This window comes from Musa acuminata, chromosome BXJ2-3 (genome assembly GCF_036884655.1).
Source record: "Musa acuminata AAA Group cultivar baxijiao chromosome BXJ2-3, Cavendish_Baxijiao_AAA, whole genome shotgun sequence".
Classification (NCBI taxonomy): Eukaryota; Viridiplantae; Streptophyta; class Magnoliopsida; order Zingiberales; family Musaceae; genus Musa; species Musa acuminata.
The window spans coordinates 9,341,778-9,360,767 of NC_088340.1; the positions used below are offsets into that span (position 1 = coordinate 9,341,778).

At 41.6% G+C, this 18,990-nt stretch overlaps 3 protein-coding genes and 3 non-coding genes across 13 annotated transcripts; all 6 read right to left on the reverse strand.

Moving 5' to 3' along the window:
* Nucleotides 1-429: 429 nt before the first annotated feature.
* On the reverse strand, nt 430-11,384 carry LOC135583149 (protein PHR1-LIKE 2-like). 4 transcript variants are annotated; one of them, XM_065098979.1, is made up of 7 exons: nt 11,087-11,384; nt 8,032-8,203; nt 2,781-2,857; nt 2,612-2,666; nt 1,953-2,022; nt 1,634-1,703; nt 430-940 (listed from the first exon to the last, which is right to left on the reverse strand). In XM_065098979.1, the coding sequence occupies exons 1-7, from the start codon at nt 11,132-11,134 to the stop codon at nt 629-631; spliced, it is 804 nt and encodes a 267-aa protein (XP_064955051.1). In that variant the 5' UTR covers nt 11,135-11,384; the 3' UTR covers nt 430-628. The 4 variants fall into 4 exon arrangements, with proteins under 4 accessions (XP_064955051.1, XP_064955050.1, XP_064955049.1 ...); XM_065098978.1 differs by lacking the exon at nt 11,087-11,384 and adding an exon at nt 8,409-8,569; XM_065098977.1 differs by lacking the exon at nt 11,087-11,384 and adding an exon at nt 8,397-8,541.
* Nucleotides 9,596-9,704, reverse strand: LOC135608610 (small nucleolar RNA Z152/R70/R12). The gene has a single exon (XR_010485588.1). It is a non-coding gene; the product is annotated as a small nucleolar RNA Z152/R70/R12 (small nucleolar RNA).
* Nucleotides 9,912-10,003, reverse strand: LOC135608609 (small nucleolar RNA R11/Z151). The gene has a single exon (XR_010485587.1). It is a non-coding gene; the product is annotated as a small nucleolar RNA R11/Z151 (small nucleolar RNA).
* LOC135608608 (small nucleolar RNA R11/Z151) lies at nt 10,204-10,297 on the reverse strand. Its single transcript, XR_010485586.1, has one exon. It is a non-coding gene; the product is annotated as a small nucleolar RNA R11/Z151 (small nucleolar RNA).
* Nucleotides 11,385-11,898: 514 nt separating the features above from the next.
* LOC135583157 (nuclear transcription factor Y subunit C-6-like) lies at nt 11,899-14,748 on the reverse strand. Of its 5 annotated transcripts, none has more exons than XM_065098986.1 (3): nt 14,292-14,748; nt 13,433-13,993; nt 11,899-12,216 (listed from the first exon to the last, which is right to left on the reverse strand). In XM_065098986.1, the coding sequence occupies exons 1-2, from the start codon at nt 14,575-14,577 to the stop codon at nt 13,470-13,472; spliced, it is 810 nt and encodes a 269-aa protein (XP_064955058.1). In that variant the 5' UTR covers nt 14,578-14,748; the 3' UTR covers nt 11,899-12,216; nt 13,433-13,469. The 5 variants fall into 5 exon arrangements, with proteins under 5 accessions (XP_064955058.1, XP_064955059.1, XP_064955060.1 ...); XM_065098987.1 differs by lacking the exon at nt 11,899-12,216 and adding an exon at nt 12,658-12,674; XM_065098988.1 differs by lacking the exon at nt 11,899-12,216 and having other exon boundaries at nt 13,189-13,993; nt 14,329-14,463.
* A 138-nt stretch (nt 14,749-14,886) lies between these two features.
* Nucleotides 14,887-17,655, reverse strand: LOC135607280 (fructose-bisphosphate aldolase 5, cytosolic-like). Its single transcript, XM_065098985.1, has 3 exons — nt 17,495-17,655; nt 15,531-16,213; nt 14,887-15,451 (listed from the first exon to the last, which is right to left on the reverse strand). Exons 1-3 carry the CDS (start codon nt 17,520-17,522, stop codon nt 15,089-15,091), a joined length of 1,074 nt encoding a protein of 357 aa, XP_064955057.1. The 5' UTR covers nt 17,523-17,655; the 3' UTR covers nt 14,887-15,088.
* Between the last annotated feature and the right edge of the window lie 1,335 nt (nt 17,656-18,990).

Below are 18,990 nucleotides of genomic sequence, written 5' to 3' on the forward strand. Positions count from 1 at the left end.
GACCCTACGCGACGTAGGCGATACCGTGACACGACGGACGGTCCAGCTCACAGCCTGCGGGGCCCGCATTCCCGACCCAATAGCTGTCCGCATCACCCTGTTTGGTTGCTCAGCCGAGACGCAGGAGTACGTAGTACGAAGCTGAAACAGGGTCGCCCGATCTTGTGATTGAAGGAAGTAGGTCCTCCGTGCCTCGGCCGAGACAGGTGAGCTCGACACCTGCTGCAATAATAGAGAAATCCATGATTAGTGACATTTCTTAGGAAAAAAGGTTTAAAAAAATTAAAATCCTAAGTTTTGTTCTAATTAATGACCAGATGGATGCATCATCTCAGAAGTATGTTTGTCTCCCAAGTTTCTTGTCCTACACAATTCCAGTGTTAAAAGATGAACCAAATAGCAGTAAATGTCTATCCAACACACACAACATAATCATGTAACTCTGTTTCATAAAACACAGAAATAAGCAAACAAGAGCCTGCGGCAGTTTTCACAATGGCCTCACAAGGAGGCATCACTTGATTCCAGTAATCAAGCTGACTTTTCCTAGTCAAGTTCCATGGGACTTGAAAGCAAGTTTTGCCAACAAGAGCGAACGAAGACTTTGATCCTTTCAGCAGCAGCCCCTTCAGCATGGTTTGGTTTTAAGTTCATGTGGCTTCTGATAGAAGAATTGGCCTTCGATCGCCGACGAAGACGAAGTCTTGCAACCAGGGCTCTGCAAATTGATCGAATTCACTGATAACTGATGGAGGATGGATTGGCTCAGAGGATCGGAAGGGCTGCAGATGACTCTGGTTGCCATGTCTGAAAGCTCTTGCTCCGTCGTGTTGAAACTATTCGAAGTAATTTGCTCGGATGCTATCTTATATGCCTTTGCTAACAAGGAGTCAATGTATTTCTGGTAGGCTTCCATTCGGATCTGCACATGCTTTTGAACCTGATAAAGCAGCCAACATATACTTTTAGTAGAAGTTGATGAGCAATTAAAGCTACTATAATCAAGAATTTAGCTGACAATAAAAATGGCTAAGATAATGAAATATGTGACTGCTGCTGGTCAAGTTGTTATAGATATACACTAGTTCTCATTAAAATGTTTTTAGAAAAGTGTTGAATCATGATTGTTTGTTGAAATTTGATGTAGAATCAAGGTGGATAAAATTTAGTACAACATATGTGGATAGATTTTGACAAATGATTCATATTAAAGTCCCTAATTAACTTGACAATTTACCACATTCAAACCAGAATAGACTCGGCAGATAGAGAGATAGGGATGTATAATCACAACTTAAGATGAAATATGACCAGAAACATGCCAAAACTGTATGCACCTTCTCACTTGTACATATGCATATTAACACGCATATATCATACATAACCAACGCATATATGTAAACTTAAATATATAGGTGTACTTTATATGTATATTAGATAGAAAGCATAAGAATTCATTGTAGAGGAGATCTTTGATTACTAATATTCACATAGTTTAAAGGGCCCAACTTTATTATGCTGGGACTGAAGATGGCAGATGCAAACGGTTAGGTTATTCAAAAAGAACATGTTTGTAGGGAGGTTAAGGAACAAAAATAAAATCAAAGAGAATTAGAGAAATAGGTTTAATTACCTCCACTTGTTCATGCAATTTTCTTTCCACTTCCATCTGTGCTCTCAGTGCCTCTTTGACTTCCTGACCCCTAAAAGAAGAAGCATCAAACATGTTAATTCTGTTGCATATATGTAACCTGTCTCGCCAAAAAAAAAATCATATATATATATATATATATATATACACACACCCACATATACATATATATATACATACATATAAATACATATACATATACATATATATGTATATGTACATGCACATATACATATATACACACACTCATGAAAGGCAACTCCAACGTAGATTGCTGGAAAATTCAGAAGTACTAACTTACTCATTCACATCAGGAGTAGGCACCCTTGGAGATAAAACACTGCTGCTTGGATTCTCCAAAAGGTAAGAAGCTGACATTCAAGATGCAAATTATTAAAAGAAAAATTCAGATTAAGTTTTTTAAAAAAATGTGATTACAGAGTGATGATGAGAAACTGAGAATTGTATAAATGTTAAACAAAACATGCTATAGCTAGATCATTTATGCTGATTATCAGAAAATAGTGCTCCATACAATTAGGTCCACCAATCTTCTCTTGTAAAAATTAGGCATGACAAAAGCTATTATCAAGATGCACAATGCAAAAATACATTTTGCTTTGTTTTCCGATCATCATAATCATGTGGTGGATCAGAAAATTTTTCAGAGAAAATTTGCCCACATTTGTTGACAGAATTTACAACTCAAAATGGAAATGGAAAGATCTCCAAGACCCAAATTGTGTGACTAACTAGCTAAGGAAGCTCGAACCGAGACAGACTTCAAATCAGCTCGGCGTTCTTTCCAAGACAACCCCTAGGTTATGAAAGCATGGGTGTGGATGTCTAATTATAACAAAGCCTTTTATCAAGTTTTGGAACTTTGGAGGCTCAACTAAGAGTAAATATGAAGCATTAAGCACAGACAACAGAAAAAAGTAGAGAAACTTATGGACTTACCATCTTTTGACTGCTCGGTCATTTCTTTGCCTGATTGCTTTCCTAGTCTGTATTTCTGAAACATTAACAGGAAAAATTAAGTATTCCAGTACAAGCCAATTTCAGACTTTAGCAACAAGAAAAGCTTAAGAGAACGACACGGAAAGAACTTTAACATGTTTATAAGTACCTGAAGATGACTCTTTAGATGAAAAAGAGTAAGTCCTTTGACGCCCATGGTTCGCATGATAGCTTTTGGTGTTGCCTCTACATAATTCAACATGTTACAGACAGATTATGATTAGAACCAATGCTTACATCAGATATAAAAAAATAAAACTGAAATCATAGGTTGTGGAGATAACTAGGGTCCTACCACTAGTTTATAGTGATGACAACAGCAAGAAATGGCGAAAAAGCAGCAATTGTCCAGACTTCAGAACACGACAACCATAAGAATTGATGCCAAAATTAAAAAGAGAAAAGGAAAATTTGTATAATCAATGACTGTATCTGGAAAATAAACAAAAACAAAACTTTGGTAGTTGACTATTGTTGGTTATGAGATGCGTGATCAACAAGATACAAGTGGTCTAAGACCAGCCCAAGGAAATAAATATTATCCATTCTGTAAAGAAAGTAAAGAAATGGATTGCCATGCATTAGATCAATAATGCTGAAACAAAAGGCACAAGCATAAAACAATGAAAAAGCAGTAATTGTCCAGACTTCCAAAGACGACAACCATAAGAATTGATGCAAAAAGTAAAAAGAATAAAGAACACCCATATCCAAAAAGTAAACAGAAACAAAACTTTGGTGGTTCAGGTTCACTACAGAGAAACTACAGATAAGTCGGTTATATAAGCAAACTACAGTCGGCTATGAGACACGTGATCAACAAGATACAAGTGGTCTAAAACCAGCCCAAGGAAATAAATATTATCACTCTGTAAAGAAAGTAAAGAAATGGATTGCCATTCAATAGATCAATAATGCTGAAATAGAAGGCACAAGCATAAAACGATGAAGAAGCAGTAATTGTCCAGACTTCAGAAGACGACAACCATAAGAATTGATGCCAAAATTAAAAAGAGAAAAGAAAAAAAATGTATAATCAACAACCGTATCTGGAAAATAAACAGAAACGAATCTTTGGTAGTTGAGGTTCATTACAGAGAAACTAAAGATAAGTCGGTTATATAAGCAAACTATAGTCGGCTATGAGACACGCAGTGATTTAAAAAGGTGCTCGGGCGCTCGCCTAGGCGCTCGGGCGAGGCAAGGCGAGGCCTGAGCGCCTCGCTAATCTCCCAGGCGGTTCTGGTTCGGTCCTGGTTCGGTCTCTGATGGTTAGTTGGTTCAATCGAACCAACTAAAATCGATATAAGTGAGAACCCAACCCTAACCCTCGCCGTTGCCGCTGCCACTCCCGATCCCGATCTCGCTGCTCGCCGCTGTCGCTGCTCGCAAACGCTGCCTCTGTCGCCGCTCGCGCCTCCCGCTGCTCGCCGCTGTCGCTGCTCAAAAACGCTGCGGCTGTCGCCGCTCACGCCTCCCGCTGCTCGCCGCTGTCGCTGCTCAAAAATGCTGCGGCTGTCGCCGCTCGCGCCTCCCGCTGCTCGCCGCTCTTGCTCCCGCTCCCGCTGCCACTGCTCGCCGCTCGCAAACGTTGTCGCTATCGCCGCTCGCGTCTCCCGCTGCACGCCGCTGTCGTCGCTTGCCGCCGCCGCTGTCGCTTCCTCTTTTCTCAGTCAGCAAGCTCAGCACCGCCTTACACTTCTTCTCCTTCTGTTAGGTTTATTTAAAATTATTAATTTTGTTAGGTTTATTTGAAATTATTAATTTTCAATACTGTTAATAGATTTTCTTAATTTAATAGCATATTTTATTTTAAAATTTTAAATAATTATATTTATTAATTATATTATATATTTTTATATTTTAGCGCCTCGCTTCGCTCGGGCGAGCGCCCGACGCCTCGGGCGTTTTTGGACCTTGACGCCTTTTGGCGCCTAGTGCTTTTTAAATCCCTGGAGACACATGATCAACAAGATACAAGTGGTCTAAAACCAATCCAAGGAAATAAATATTATCACTCTATAAAGAAAGTAAAGAAATGGAATGCCATGCATTAGATCAATAATGCTGAAACAAAAGGCACAGGCATAAAACGATGAAAAAACAGTAATTGTCCAGACTTCAAAAGATGACAAAAATAAGAATTGATGCCAAAAAGAAAAAGAAAAAAGTATAACGAACACCTGTATCCGAAAAGTAAACAGAAACAAAACTTTGGCTGTTGAGGCTCATTCAAGAAAAAATACAGATAAGTCAGTCATACAAGCAAACTTCGGTTGGCTATGAGACACATGATCAACAAGATAAAAGTGGTCTAAGACCAGCCCAAGGAAATAAATATTATCAACTCTGTAAAGGAAGTAGAGAAATGGATTGTCATTCATTAGATCAATAATGCTGAAACAAAAGGCACAGACATAAAAAGATGAAAAAGCAGCAATTGTCCAGATTCCAAACGATAACCATATTAATTGATGCCAAAAATAAAAATAAAAATGTATAATGAACACCTGTATCCAAAAAGTAAACAGAAACAAAACCTTGGTGGTTGAGGTTCATTACAGAGAAAGTACAGATAAGTCAGTTATATAAGCAAACTACCATCGGCTATGAGACACGTGATCAACAAGATACAAGTGGTCTAAGACCAGCTCAAGAAAATAAATATTATAACTATGTAAAGAAAGTAAAGAAATGGACTGGCATTCATTATATCAATAATGCTGAAACAAAAGGCACAGGCATAAAACGATGAAGCAGTAATTGTACAGACTTCAACAGATGACAACCATAAGAATTGATGCCAAAACTAAAAAGAGAAAAAAAAAAGTATAATCAACAATTGTATCTGGAAAATAAGCAGAAACGAAACTTTGGTGGTTGAGGTTCATTACATAGAAACTACAGATAATCAATTATATAAGCAAACTATGGTCGGCTATGAGACACATGATCAACAAGATAAAAGTGGTCTAAGACCAACCCAAGGAAATAAATATTATCCACTCTGTAAAAAAAAGTAAAGAAATAGATTGCCATTCATTAGATCAATAATGTTGAAACAAAAGGCACAGGCATAAAACAATGAAAAAGCAGTAATTGTCCATATCTCAAAAGATGACAACCAAAAGTAAACAGAAACAAAACTTCGGTGGTTTAGGTTCGTTACAGAGAAACTACAGTTATATAACCAAACTATGGTCAGCCATGAGACATGTTATCAACAAGATAAAAGTGGTCTAAGACCAGCCTTGTCATGACTCGAGCCTGATGGGTTAACTGGTCTATCAACTTCGTTTAGTCTAAACCACTGACCAAAATGCTTAAGCTGAAGTTGATAGTAGTACACTCATCAAACCCTTATAAGTCAATCTTAATCTTGTCCACTTTCGATGTGGGACTAATCAGGGGTGTTACAAGCCTAAGGAAAAAAAAAGTTTATCCATTCTGTAAATAAAGTAAAGAAATGGATTGCCATTCATTAGACCACTAATGCTAAAACAAAAGGCACAGGCATAAATTATTATTAGAGAAACAGCATGGCCCTAAAAACAAGAATTCCCATATGTCAAGAAACAAACAAGGTAATGAATCAAATACCAAAAGTAGAGTTCTACCCATTAAATAGGTCAATCAAGAGGAGGGTAATCAGGCAATCTGACAACAGCAAGCACTTATACGTAAAGTTAAATGAAGGCTCAGTTGCGAAACAATACAATAATATCTTGAAGCTAAAAAGAGAGGTTATTAAATCATTCAAGTAAAACAAGGAAACACAGCTATACCAAACATAGAGTACACATGTAACACATTTTTTTTTCAAGTGTCACTTGGCACACCAGACTTCACCTGGGGAAAGATGACTAACACAGAGGGTGAAAAGGTGCACAAGACACCATGGCCAGGATTTAAATCCTTGACCTAAGATAAGGGACTTTGTATACACACAGCCAGCAGGGACGTTGTTGGTTGGGCATAGGAACACAACTTTACTGACATAAATCTGTACAGATTTTTGTATCTAACTTGTCTTAAAGTGGGTGGACTGGTAAGTTTGAATTCTGGAGGTATCAGTTACCAACCTACAAGTTGATTTATATAGGTCTGCTACCATTTGAAACTGGTAGGCACTAGGAAAAAGAAAATGAATCTGTCCTCAAAACAAACAAGCATTTAAACCATTTTACAGCATAGCTTCCTCCACCAGAACTATTCTTATGACACTAACCATCCATTATTTGGTTCCATAAAATTTAATTGCCTATAGTCGCTTTATGATCTTTTCCTATCAGTCAGAAGAAGATTAGAATTAAGAATGTTGTTTTCTCTATTTATAGATTTTAAGCTTAGAAATTTTATTCTTTATATAACTTGTCTTGTCTATTTTAACTACTAAAGCTATGCATTCAGATTCAAGCCAATTTCAAACTTGTAGTAATGGTAATGCAAAGTATATACCGGTACTAATTTCAGAACCCTCGGCTTCTAAATATTGTCTCCACTGTAGAAACTTGGAACTTATTTCTGGTCTATTTTCATTAACAAGAAGAAAAGTATCATTGATACGTAATGTCAACACAAAACTTCCAAGTCCATCCATCACAAGTGCGCATATGCAGTGGTAATGCAGACTCAGCAATAAATTATATTCGTCCTTACACTTCATAAACTAGTGACTGCCCGGTCATAAAATCCTTAACTTTTATCAAAATACAAAATAGGGGGTCCACTCCTTTCATAACCAACCACCAACAATTGATGTTAGTAAATAAACAACACGATTGATCTTGGCATAGAGGCAGAGCTGTTTCAAGAAAATACTTTGACTGATCTTGGCATTGATTATGCATAAAGACGGCCACATAAAGTACCCACGAGATTGCTCACCAGCTCTTTTGTGGAAGGGTCTATAGAATTTGATCAGACGAAACAATTACAAACTTTTGTCATCCAATCCTACCTCTGTCGTTTTCTTCTTCTCTTTTCTAAAACCAAATAGGAACATTGATTGCCAAAGACCTGTTATAATTTAAAGCGATGCCCTATCCCATTAGAAACACACACAAAAAAAAGCACTTTCTAGTGGCGGTGTGAGTTGAATGATCGCTTTGAAGAGGCAAATTAGGAGAGGAATCCGAAAGCATCAGACTTGAGAAAGACAAATGAGCGACGCTACCTAATAACTCCAGACTGTGTCACCAAGTAAAGCAGGAGCCGACTCGCAAGACCACACCTTTTCCATTATTCATGAGAAAGTGCCAACAAATCCTAGCGACTCAAGGCAAAAATAAATCCTGAACCCGTGAAGGGATAAAAAAAAGGGAGCAGAGACTCGCAATCAAAGGGAACAAGGTACGAACTTTCGGGGCCTCCGAGCTGGGCGACGGCGTCGACGAAGCGCTCGTGGAGGTCGGTCGTCCATCGGAGGCGCGGCTTGGGGTCGGCCGTCAGGACTAGGCTCGGGCCGTGGGCTTCCTCCGTTGGAATCGAAGCTTCCGGGCGGTGGATCAACCCAGAAAACATCCTCCTTTCCTGTGGAAAAGCAATCTTGGAAAGGCGAAAAGAGAGCAAACAAGATTAAAAGAATTGCAACCCCACTTGGAAGCAGTGCGACCAAGGGGAAAGGAGGTTGCTTTTTGGCCCTTGGCTCTTTGGGATCCTAACGCGAGGCAGAATTTGTCGCCATAATCGCTTTGCCCCACAACAAGAAAGACTGGAGCTTTACATCAACAAGCACCTTTATATTTCTCTCCTCGCCGCAGCCGATGGAAAGACCAGGACCAGGATAAAGGAAGGAACAATGTGGATGGGAGAGAGAGAGAGAGAGAGAGCGACCCATGTGAAACAAGTCTATTCTTTGCTGGGTGGACTTGGTGGTCCGTCAAACACACCCTGTCTCCTCAATTGACGGCTATGGTTAGCTCAATAAGAAAAACGTCAAGTTTAGATCAACCTTATTTGTATGCTTCCGCTAGCTCGGCAAGGCACTGAGAAATTGTTGCCGATGCTTGCACGTTGAAGCTATGTTTTTTCTGTCTGTATCTCCATATAGAACTTATTTTGATGCATTATTTTTGCCAGTTGATTCCCATCCACCAGGTTCTACCGGAGTAATTTGATTAAAAAGGTTGTTCCGATGACTCCACCAACCGTTCATCCCATGCAAAAATAATTGAGCGTCTTATGTTGTGAATAAAACATTAGAACAAATTCAAATTTATGATTAAGTCTAATGACAAGATTGGCAGACCTAATCAAAAGAATATTTTTGAGTCAGATTCATTTATTTAATTGAATGGGTAAAATAAACATTTTACTTCTACTTATCAGAAGTTTTTTGGCCATATTTATGTGCAGGCGCCTGAGCAGCTGCTCTATTCCATTTTTGACCCCATGAAAGCGAACATCTTCTTAGTTTGATCGTGAAAATGATCGATGCATCCATAATAATCTCCCTACGACGATAAGTCTCAATTGATCGCTCCAATATTTCTAATGGAAGCACCAATGTCAACCTTGGCTGAAGTATCTCTCTTTCCCGGACGACATAAAAGTTAAAAAACAATAAAAAAAAACCTCAAAGCATCTCTATGATTCTAATTCACCTGAAAGTTTTTATTCCAAGATATAAGGTTAAAAAAATGAAATCTCATCGTTGTGCATCTACAGTTAAGAACTGCACCAGCTTTATATATTCAAGTGCTCCAGAAATCCAGAAATAAATTAATTGCATTTTGATAGCTTCTATTTTGATATTGTGTTCTCTGTATTATGACAGCTTCTATTTTGATAATTATAGGAGCAAAATATGGTCTCAATCATCAAAAGAAATCTTGCGGTCTTCGACGGGTTTCATATTGAAAACAAGAAAAAACAATTTTACAAAGAAAAAACTAAATATTGCGGCAAAGCAGTGAAGGGGTTGGCGCTCAGTGGAAGGAGAAGTCGTTTAATTAGTGAGAAAGGCTCACGGCAATGACAAAATTTGCCACCGCCACTGCCCACACCAAGTATTTAAACTCATCAAAGCATCAATAAACCATCCAATTCTTTGCCGCATCCAAACAAAAAAAATTTAATTTTCAATAGAAAAATTCAATGTTAAACGAGATCTAAAGCCAGGAGTTCATTCGATCCAGTAAAAACTCGATCTTTAAAGAAGAGTTTTCCAAAATCAAAAGATAAGAGTGACAAAATAGATATTTATTCATTAAAATGGACGAGAGACAGAGAGAGAAAGAGGCTTCAGTGTGTGTAACAACAAGAATCAGATCAAAGACCAGAGTCTCACTGAAATCCGCTAAGAGGATTAAGACCACTCATCATCAGCCAAGACTCGAGAGAGAAAAAATTGTTTGGGCAATCAAGACACCGAGAAATCATTAGAGCAATCGATGTTCAATTAGATCCAAAGTCAGTAGATCATTTGATGCACTAAATACTTGATCTTTAAGGAACTTCCTTACGGCAGAGTTTTCCAAAACCAAAAGATGAGTAACAAAATTGCAAAGAGGACCGATGGAGAGAGGGAGAGGCATCAGTGTGTGTAACAACAAGAATCAGATCATAGACCGGAGAGTCTCACTGAAATCCGCTAAGATCTTTACGATCACTCATCATCAGCCGGCCGTCAACGAGACGGAAGAAATTGTTAGAGCAATCAAGAAACCACGAACATCTACGAATTGAAAAGAAGAGATGAAAGACCATATGTGGAGTAGCGGCAACAACAGAAACATGAAGCCCCTCGACATGCGTCCATATATAGAGATCTAAGGATTTAGGGTTAGGGTTTCGAGTCAGGAACAGGGGTTTGTCGTTGCGCGAGAAACGGTTCGATCTCGGCCGTCTGATTGAATTCAAGAACGTATTACGGCCAAGGCCCTCTCCCCAGCCCAAACGTGGAAGCGTATGGGCTCGATCCCTCTTTGTGAGGCCCAAATCAAAGACGCGAACAGGACCATGACAAGAATCTTTTTTAGAAATGGCAACATGAATGCATGGAAAACCCATTTTCTTTAATCAAGTAATTCATGGCTTATGAGGGAAAAAGATTGAACATGAGGAACATGAACAAGGAAAACGATCGATGGTAGAAAGAACCACAAGAAAGAAGGGGGATTCGAAAACGAAGGAAGCAAGAGAAATGAAGGCAAATTCCAAGAGTCATAATCACCAAAAACTGAACCGGAATATCATAAATAGACATATATAAAACAAGAATTTCATCAAGGAAAAGGCACAATCGCAGTACGATGCAGTAACCAAACAGGAGACAGATTCAAAGGGGTTTAGGTCAAAACATTCACGTTCAGATAGAAAGAAAGATTTTCTTGGATGGAGCTGCAAGATAAAAAGAGAAAACGAATGAATAATGAAACTTGAGAGAGAGAGAGAGAGGATGGTGGAGCGGACCTGCTTGAGCCAGCTGATGGCCGATTCGTCGAGCCCTCCGGTGAACATACTTCGGATTGGTCGATCTCTCAAGCTCAATTGCGAGAGAGAGAGAGAGAGAGACAAAGATTAGAAGGGAGTGGAGTAGAATTCGATCAAAATGGGGAGGAAAATACCACCGGGGACGATTTCTCGAAAGGAGATCAAATTAGGGCTTCAAGATCGGGTGAGGGAGACCGTGGGCTGTGGACTCGGTGGTCGAACGCGTAACTGCTAGTGCGGAAGCGAGAAAAGGAATCCTTAGTTGAAGTGCTCCGCAGGTGGAAGGAACGAAAGCCGCACGAATCTCAAGGATCTCTCACCGGGACGGGGTCTTAATGCGACCGGAGGTTTGAAGCCCCCCCCCCTAATCCATATTGCCTGGACACATTCTTTCCATTATGGTTGAATCAAATTAGTAATCCATCAAATTAGTAATCAATCAAATTAGTAATCCATCGAATCGAAATAGAATCAGATCAAGTTTTAACGGTTCGATTCTGATTCTTGAAACTTGGAATCAGATCCAACCGATCCAGTTTGATTTGAATCGATTTAAAATTTAAAAAAATAAAAATAATTGAGTAAAAAATAATTTTAAAAAAATAAAAAAAAATAATCGTAAATATATCGAATAATTAAGATTTTGAAATATATCGAACGAGATTTCGAACTCTCAAAACAAATCCAAACACAGCTCACAATACAATGCTGGTTTTTCAGCATCATAAAGCCAGTGTCAAGAAATCAACAAAACACCACATTCCTAGCCACCACAGCAATAGCAACAACAGTCACAATAATATCAATTCCTTCATATCTACTACACTTGAAAAGATCAAGTTTCGACACACAAAATTTTGATTCACCATACATCAGTAAGTTATTTTCCGAGAGAAGCAGATCCTTTAAACAAAACATTGCCTTGGTGTAAACAGTCGACGATACCAAGTTATAACAAGTTAAAACATTCAACCACCATCATCCTGTTCCACAGGTCGACTGTTTTCCGCTCCTTCCGAATCCAGATGGATGCTAATAGCAATGACTTACGGGGAAGACAAGGCATTGTCGGAGAAAACATCTCTTTGCGGAAGAAAACAGAGGCGCACCTGAAACAGATGGAGAAGAAACAATCTTCGGTCATGCTTAGAATTAATGTGACCGAGCTTGTCCTCGTGCCCTACCGACATGGCATTTAGAACTCTTCTTTAGCAGGTCTTCATAAGCCACTCTTTTCAAGTCACCAAAGGATCACTAAGATGACATCAATGTGGTTTACCAACCTCATTCAATCTGTTCTACTGCAACATAACAACTACACAAGTGTCGAGCTACAATTAAGATGTAATTGTGGTTGGCCACATGGCTATGGCTGAAAACATTGTGTTAACAAAGAGAACCCAATCATTAAACATCAGCAAGTTATTCCAAGGGAATTGAATCCTTCAACAAAATTACTGCTATCATTCAACCACCATCAACCTGGATGACTGTTTTCTGTTCCTTCCCGGTCCAAGAGAAACGACGTAGATAGAGACAGCAAGGCATAATTGGAGAAACTAGTTCTCTGCAAAAGAAAACATAGACCCACCTGAAACAGATGGAGAAGAAACAAACTTCAATCATGTTTGTGACCTAAATTGGGCTGACTAGCTGCAACTTTATCCCTGTTTCCTCACCGACATGGCACTGGGAACTTATCTTCATCTAATCTCTCCATACACAACTCTTCACGTGTCACTAGATGATCATTAACTACGACATCAACATGTCTATCAAATTTATAATCTCGGTCGATCTGTTCTACTACACCGAGATCGAGTTAAACCATCAACTAGCATTACACATTTTACATAGATGTACGTCAAACAAAAAGGATTTACCATATGAAAATGTAAGGAACCCAACAAAGTGCCAAGTCGATAAAAGGAATAAGAGTTGAATTGCTAGTGATGCCTTTGTATGCCTACTAAGATAAACTAATTGTTTGTTAAGCAATCAATGGTGCATCAAAAGCCCCATGTAATTTCGGCGAACACAAGCATGGAGATTCTCGCGACCCCATTCGACTAAATCTAACATGACACCAACCACAATTGAGATTGTTTGAAACCATAATTAAACTTAACAACAGTGCTTGACATGGCACAAACTTGTTGTAAGACATACAAGGAACTGAATGGGGCAATGTTGAGCAACACAACCCGTCACAAGAACTGACCACATGACAAGCAAGTCCTTAGGATTAGTTTTGCCCACAACACATTGCTGATGCTGCTACATTAGGCAAAGAACACAAGATGGAGAGCATTACACAAGACTCACATTGTTGATGCTGATGCTGATGCTGATGCTGCTACTGCTACTGCTGGACATAGTAGTAAGACATCGGGTCGGTGGGCGGGCCACCGAGCGGGCGTGCCACGTCTTCCTTCCCCTCCTCTCTCGGCACGATGTCGATGAGGAAGTCGAAGACGTCGGTGCGGGAGATGGCGGCGGCTATGTCATTCTTCTGCAAGGTGCGGCGCTTGTTCTCCTCGGCGTGAGCCCACGACCGGTGCGTGAGCTCGAGGATGAACATCTCGCAGGCCCTGGCGAAGACCACGGGGGCCTCGGCGGCGATCATGCGGACGTCCTCGTCGGCCTTCATGATCTTCTTGATCCGGGCGAGCGGCAGGCTGTGGTTCTTGAAGTCGGTGGTCTGCTCGATCTCGCGGAACTGGTCGGCCCAGAACAACTGGAGCTGCTGCTGCTGCTGCTGCTGTTGCTGGTGGTACAGATGCTGGTAGGCCTGGTAGGGGCCGCCGCCGGCAGCCGCGGCGTAGGGCACCCCAGTGGCGACGCCCATCACCGGCGGGGTGGTGTGGCCCGGCTGATCCATTCTCTCTGATCAGAACCAAAACCAACAACACAAAACAAAGGTCAAAACCTGATCTTTTGCAGAAAAAACAAATCAAAATCCAGAATTTCTAAGAAGAACCCAAGAAATTTCCAATTTTGATAGATCGACCGAGCGAAGAAAAGAGGAGGGAGGGGTCTGAACCAATTTTGAACTGAACAAACAGGAAGAGAGAAAGATGGAGATCAAATTAAAAGTTGCGATTGGGAGGGTGATGGAAATCTATCGGCACAGATGGTAGAACCCTAGAATCTTCGTATAAGACCCAGAAAGGGAGCGACAAACCTGGTATTGCGAACGATAGACAGGGAGAGAGAAATACCTGTTTGGGGCACCAGGGCAGGCAGGAAAGGATGAAGAAAGCGATGGAACGAGGGGAAGAGGCCGCTTGGTAGAAGTTGGTTGGATTTGGAGAGGACCTTAGCAAAGCATTTATGATGAACTTTTGGCTGGTCCAATGGTGGCAGGCATTAGGGCTTGGCCAGCTGTGCAGCCTAAACACAGTGGTCGATTTCTTTTCACCTTGTGTTGTCAGGTGGTGCAGAGTGGTGATGCAGTGAGATACGTACATGCACTGACAACATGACCAGCAGTGCAATTATTTGGATGGAGATGGTTTTGATTGGCGTCAACTTCAATCTCTAACCAGAACCAGGTTTGATCGTCAACCTTCTAACCAGAGGTGATGAGTCTGCAAACACGATTTAGTTTTATAGTGGGAAGACAAAGGGAATATATGCCTGCCAGTCTTTAAATCACACTGGAAAAAAGGGGAAACATGAGTCGAAGATGAGAAGAAAAAAAAAAGAAAAATTATACTCGAAATTTTTTCTTCCTCTGTTGTGAACACCAGCAACTCCAAATTCATTACCCATAGTCATGGTTGATATGGCATTTAATTTGAATGAGAAGCACCCAAATTTAATGCACAAAGTGGCTATATTAATATCAGAGCAGATAGTATATATAAACAAGCTCAGATGCTGGCAGATAGTATGGTCAAAAGAGAAGAGGTGGATTCGAGAGAGAGAGAGAGAGAGATAAAGGAGACATGGCCGATGGCAGCAACGCAGCACTTGGAACTAGTACTTGTAATCCTTCACGTACAGGCTCTCCGAGGCCGCTGCATCAGCAGCGCAGCCGGCGTACTTCCCGAGCGTCGCCTCCGAGTTGGCCTTGCACCTCGCCAGGAACGCCGCCTGGGCCGACGGCACGTTCTCCTTCTTCCCGCTCCACTTCTTGATGGTGCTCTGCTGCAGAGCCCTGCCGAAGGAGAAGGACAAGGTCCACGGCTTCAGCACCCCCAGCTTGTTCATAGCGTTAAGGTTCAGCGTTGCGTCCTCCTCGCTCTGTCCTCCCGACAGGAACACGATCCCCGGCACCGCCGGGGGCACGGTGCGGCGCAGCGCCCCCACAGTGTACTCGGCCACCACCGCCGGCGCTACCTGCACGCAGAAGAGAGGACTCAGAGATCAGCCCCGCTCGCCATGGACGTGCTGCTGCGGCCACATACGTCGCTGTTACCTTTGGGCTGTCGGAGCCGGGCGTGACCATGTTGGGCTTCAGGAGCGTGCCCTCGAGAAGCACGTGGTGGTCGTTGAGCGCCTTGTAGACGGCGGCGAGCACCGTCTCGGTGACGGCGGCGCACTTCTTGATGTCGTGGTTGCCGTCGGTGAGGATCTCCGGCTCGACGATGGGGACGAGGCCGTTCTCCTGGCAGATGATGGCATACCTGGCCAGCCCCTGGGCGTTCTGCTGGATGGCTAGCTCCGACGGCTCCGTCGGCCCGATCTTGAGTACCGCCCGCCATTTGGCGAATCGGGCCCCGGCCTTGTAGTACTGCTGGCACCGGGCGCCCAGCGAGTCAAAGCCCTGGGTGGTTGTCTCGCCGTTGGTGCCGGCGAGCTCCACGATGCCCTTGTCCACCTTGATGCCGGGGATGACCTTGTTGTCGGCGAGGACGTCGACGAAGGGCTTGCCGGCGGAGGTCTTCTGGTACAGCGTCTCCTCGAAGAGGATGACGCCGGAGATGGAGGGGAGGGCGTCGAAGGTGGTGAAGAGGAGCTCGCGGAGGGCCTGGCGGTTTGGCTCCGTGTTCTCCACGTTGATGCTCGACAGCCGCTTGCCGATGGTGCCGGTGCTCTCGTCGGCGGCCAGGATGCCCTTCCCGGGGGTGGCAATGTACTTGGCGGTCCGGATCAGTTCGTCTACGTGCATGGAGAAAACTCTCGGTCACGTAATCTACGTTAAACTGCTTCACCTAATTCGGATTCGGTTTCTACTTGACCGGATCCGAGAACCCAACTATTTTTAACTCAGATTAGAGATGATAGATGATGAAATCGGTAACAAGACTCCGAATACGGTGTCTAACAATATAACAAGTATCAAAATTAGGGCACTAATAATCAACAGATTCTAGTGTTTATAGGGCATTAATTTGACGTGTGCAGCATATATAAAGTATGGTTGGGTTGATGATGCTATATCAGCCACATGGAGTTCTTCTGTGTTTCCAGACTCAAAAGTTGGTAGATATTGTGAAAGTAGCAGATAAGCTAGTTTTTGTGCCACCCAAGTTATGGATGGCTTCACCTTATCCTAAAAAGATAAATCATAAATGTCAACCACCAGTTGCTTTTCTTCTTTCTTTATCACAAGAAAATTTATGGATATGGAGATGTTAATGTTTTTTATTATGCCCTAATTTTTCATGTCCTTTTCAGGTTGAAGTATTGGCAGTTTCTCAAACCAATGTCTCCTTCCAACTTTTTGGCTCAACATACATGGTCTTTTTGGAAGCTCGCAATGGATAGAAAGCATGCAGATGATTTTTCATATATATATCTCAATAATTTCAAACCATTACAGTTTATTTTTTGCATGAAGATCCTTTTGCTAAAAATATATAGAAGAAGAATCTTAAGTCTAGGCAATTTCCAAGATCTGCATGAAACAATCTTATATCTAAATCTGCAGTAACAGAGGAAAAAAAACCTAATCTGAACAACATTATGTTCTGGCACAATTGCAGTTTGCAAAATCATACATGAGACACAATCCTATATCCAATTTGAGATGACAATTTAATATTAGATACTTGCATATGATTGGTTTATGAGTTTATACCCAAGTGAGAATTTAATATCTGAGTTTGCATCGTGGCATATGTTTTTGCCATACTTTCTGACCTTACCATATCACCAGATGCAGTTTAAACTTAGAATTCTAATGTGGTTGAAATGACTCGACTGCTAGGGAAGTTCATGAAATTACAAATTGTTTATGAAGTGGTTGGATCAGGAATCAATCAGTATGCAGTGCATGTTTACAGCAGTATCGATGGAAGCCTGTTTTCGGTACTTATCCAAAGAATTTGACATCCAGTTTTCGTCCATCTAGAGCAGTATTTGCATAATTAAATTCTTTCCATATCAATGAGTCTCTGTTCTTGATGTAAAACAAGAATACATGGGAAGGACACTCACCTGCATACTTTCCAACGAAGGCAGACATGGTGACCACCGAGCGGCAGAGAAGGCAGCAGCAGCGAAGGGAAGGAAATGTCCGATGGCCTCAGCTCAAAACAAACCTTTTAAGGAGACAGTATTTTATAGGCACTACCAAGAGGATATTCCACAGAGGATCTGCTACCTGCGATCGACGCGTGTTTGCAGATGAACCCGGAGTGTGTTATCGTCCTTGGATAGGGAAACGGGTGGCACACTGTGGTGCTGACACCGTTCTTATCCCTCCATGCCCGTCGTGGCCAATGATTTTGAGTGGAGATGAGGAACTGCGCCCGAAGAACCATCCGTGCCAGTCCTGAGCAGACAGCTCTCCGGTGTTTGGTTCACGCTGGGTTGCGGTCGGCCATGGTTGATCCGGACGCTTGATTATGACAGACTGAAACAGGTGTCAACTTCTTGCTTGGATTAATAAGCTGAGACCCAGAATACTCCGTCCCAGTGCATGAGTTCTTCGTCATCCCTTCTTCCTCTGTAACTGTTAAGAACCATAATGCACAGATATAAAATGTTTCAAAGATCATAATAATTTGAAGTCTCAGAATAGATTAAGTTACTGGACCATTTTCTTCTTTGGAAGAATTTATCGTCACGGCTAGAAAGAAATCCATGTCAGGTTAAGGATCAGATGATGTGTACCTTTTCTTTTGGAGGAAAAATACTGTCCCTCGTGCACTGGCATAAAGTTGCATCCAACCAACCAGGCCTTGGAACAAGGAGAAGAGGAGCTAAAGGTACATAAATTTCTGCAGTCAGCATTAAGCTACCTGATATATTACTGGACTGCAACATTGCAAATGCTTCTCATTTTCTCAGGAAAACCAGTATTTCTGAAATTGAATCCATGACCAAGGCATGCGCCTCATGGTTTCTAAAATAGTAATGAGTCTGAGAGGAGACAATGAGACTGAAGGAGACGGAGAAGTTGTCTGCTACTATTTCTCTCCACCACACTTTCTCCCTCGTATGGGTTTATTTTAGACATCCTTTTCATTCCTATCCTGATTTAATGATCTATTGGTGGAATCTGTGGCTAGTTGATTAGGATGGATGCTTTGGGTCAGTGAGGTGATGAATCATCAGCTTGATGCTTCACCTCTAAGGCCATAACGATCATCATAAGAAAAACTACAGCGAATTTGGCAAGGTCATCTGGTTCTGGCAAAAGGAAAAAGACAAGCCCAGGAACATTAACCCAGAGACGATCATCAACATTGTACCTGCTTGCACCTCCAAGTAAGTTGTTCTTATTCCAGCCGATCATCTTCCACCGAGTTGCTTTACCATCTTGTTAAATGGAGGAGATATCCTGTTCGGGTTGTCGTAGAGCTTGACCACCCTTTTTTTTTTTCTTTTTTGACCCTCGAATGCAGTGCGTGTGTGTTGATTGCCATTGCAGAGAAATCGTCCTTGAACTGAGTTGCTCGATTCGAGGAGTCCTGCAACCGAGAACATGA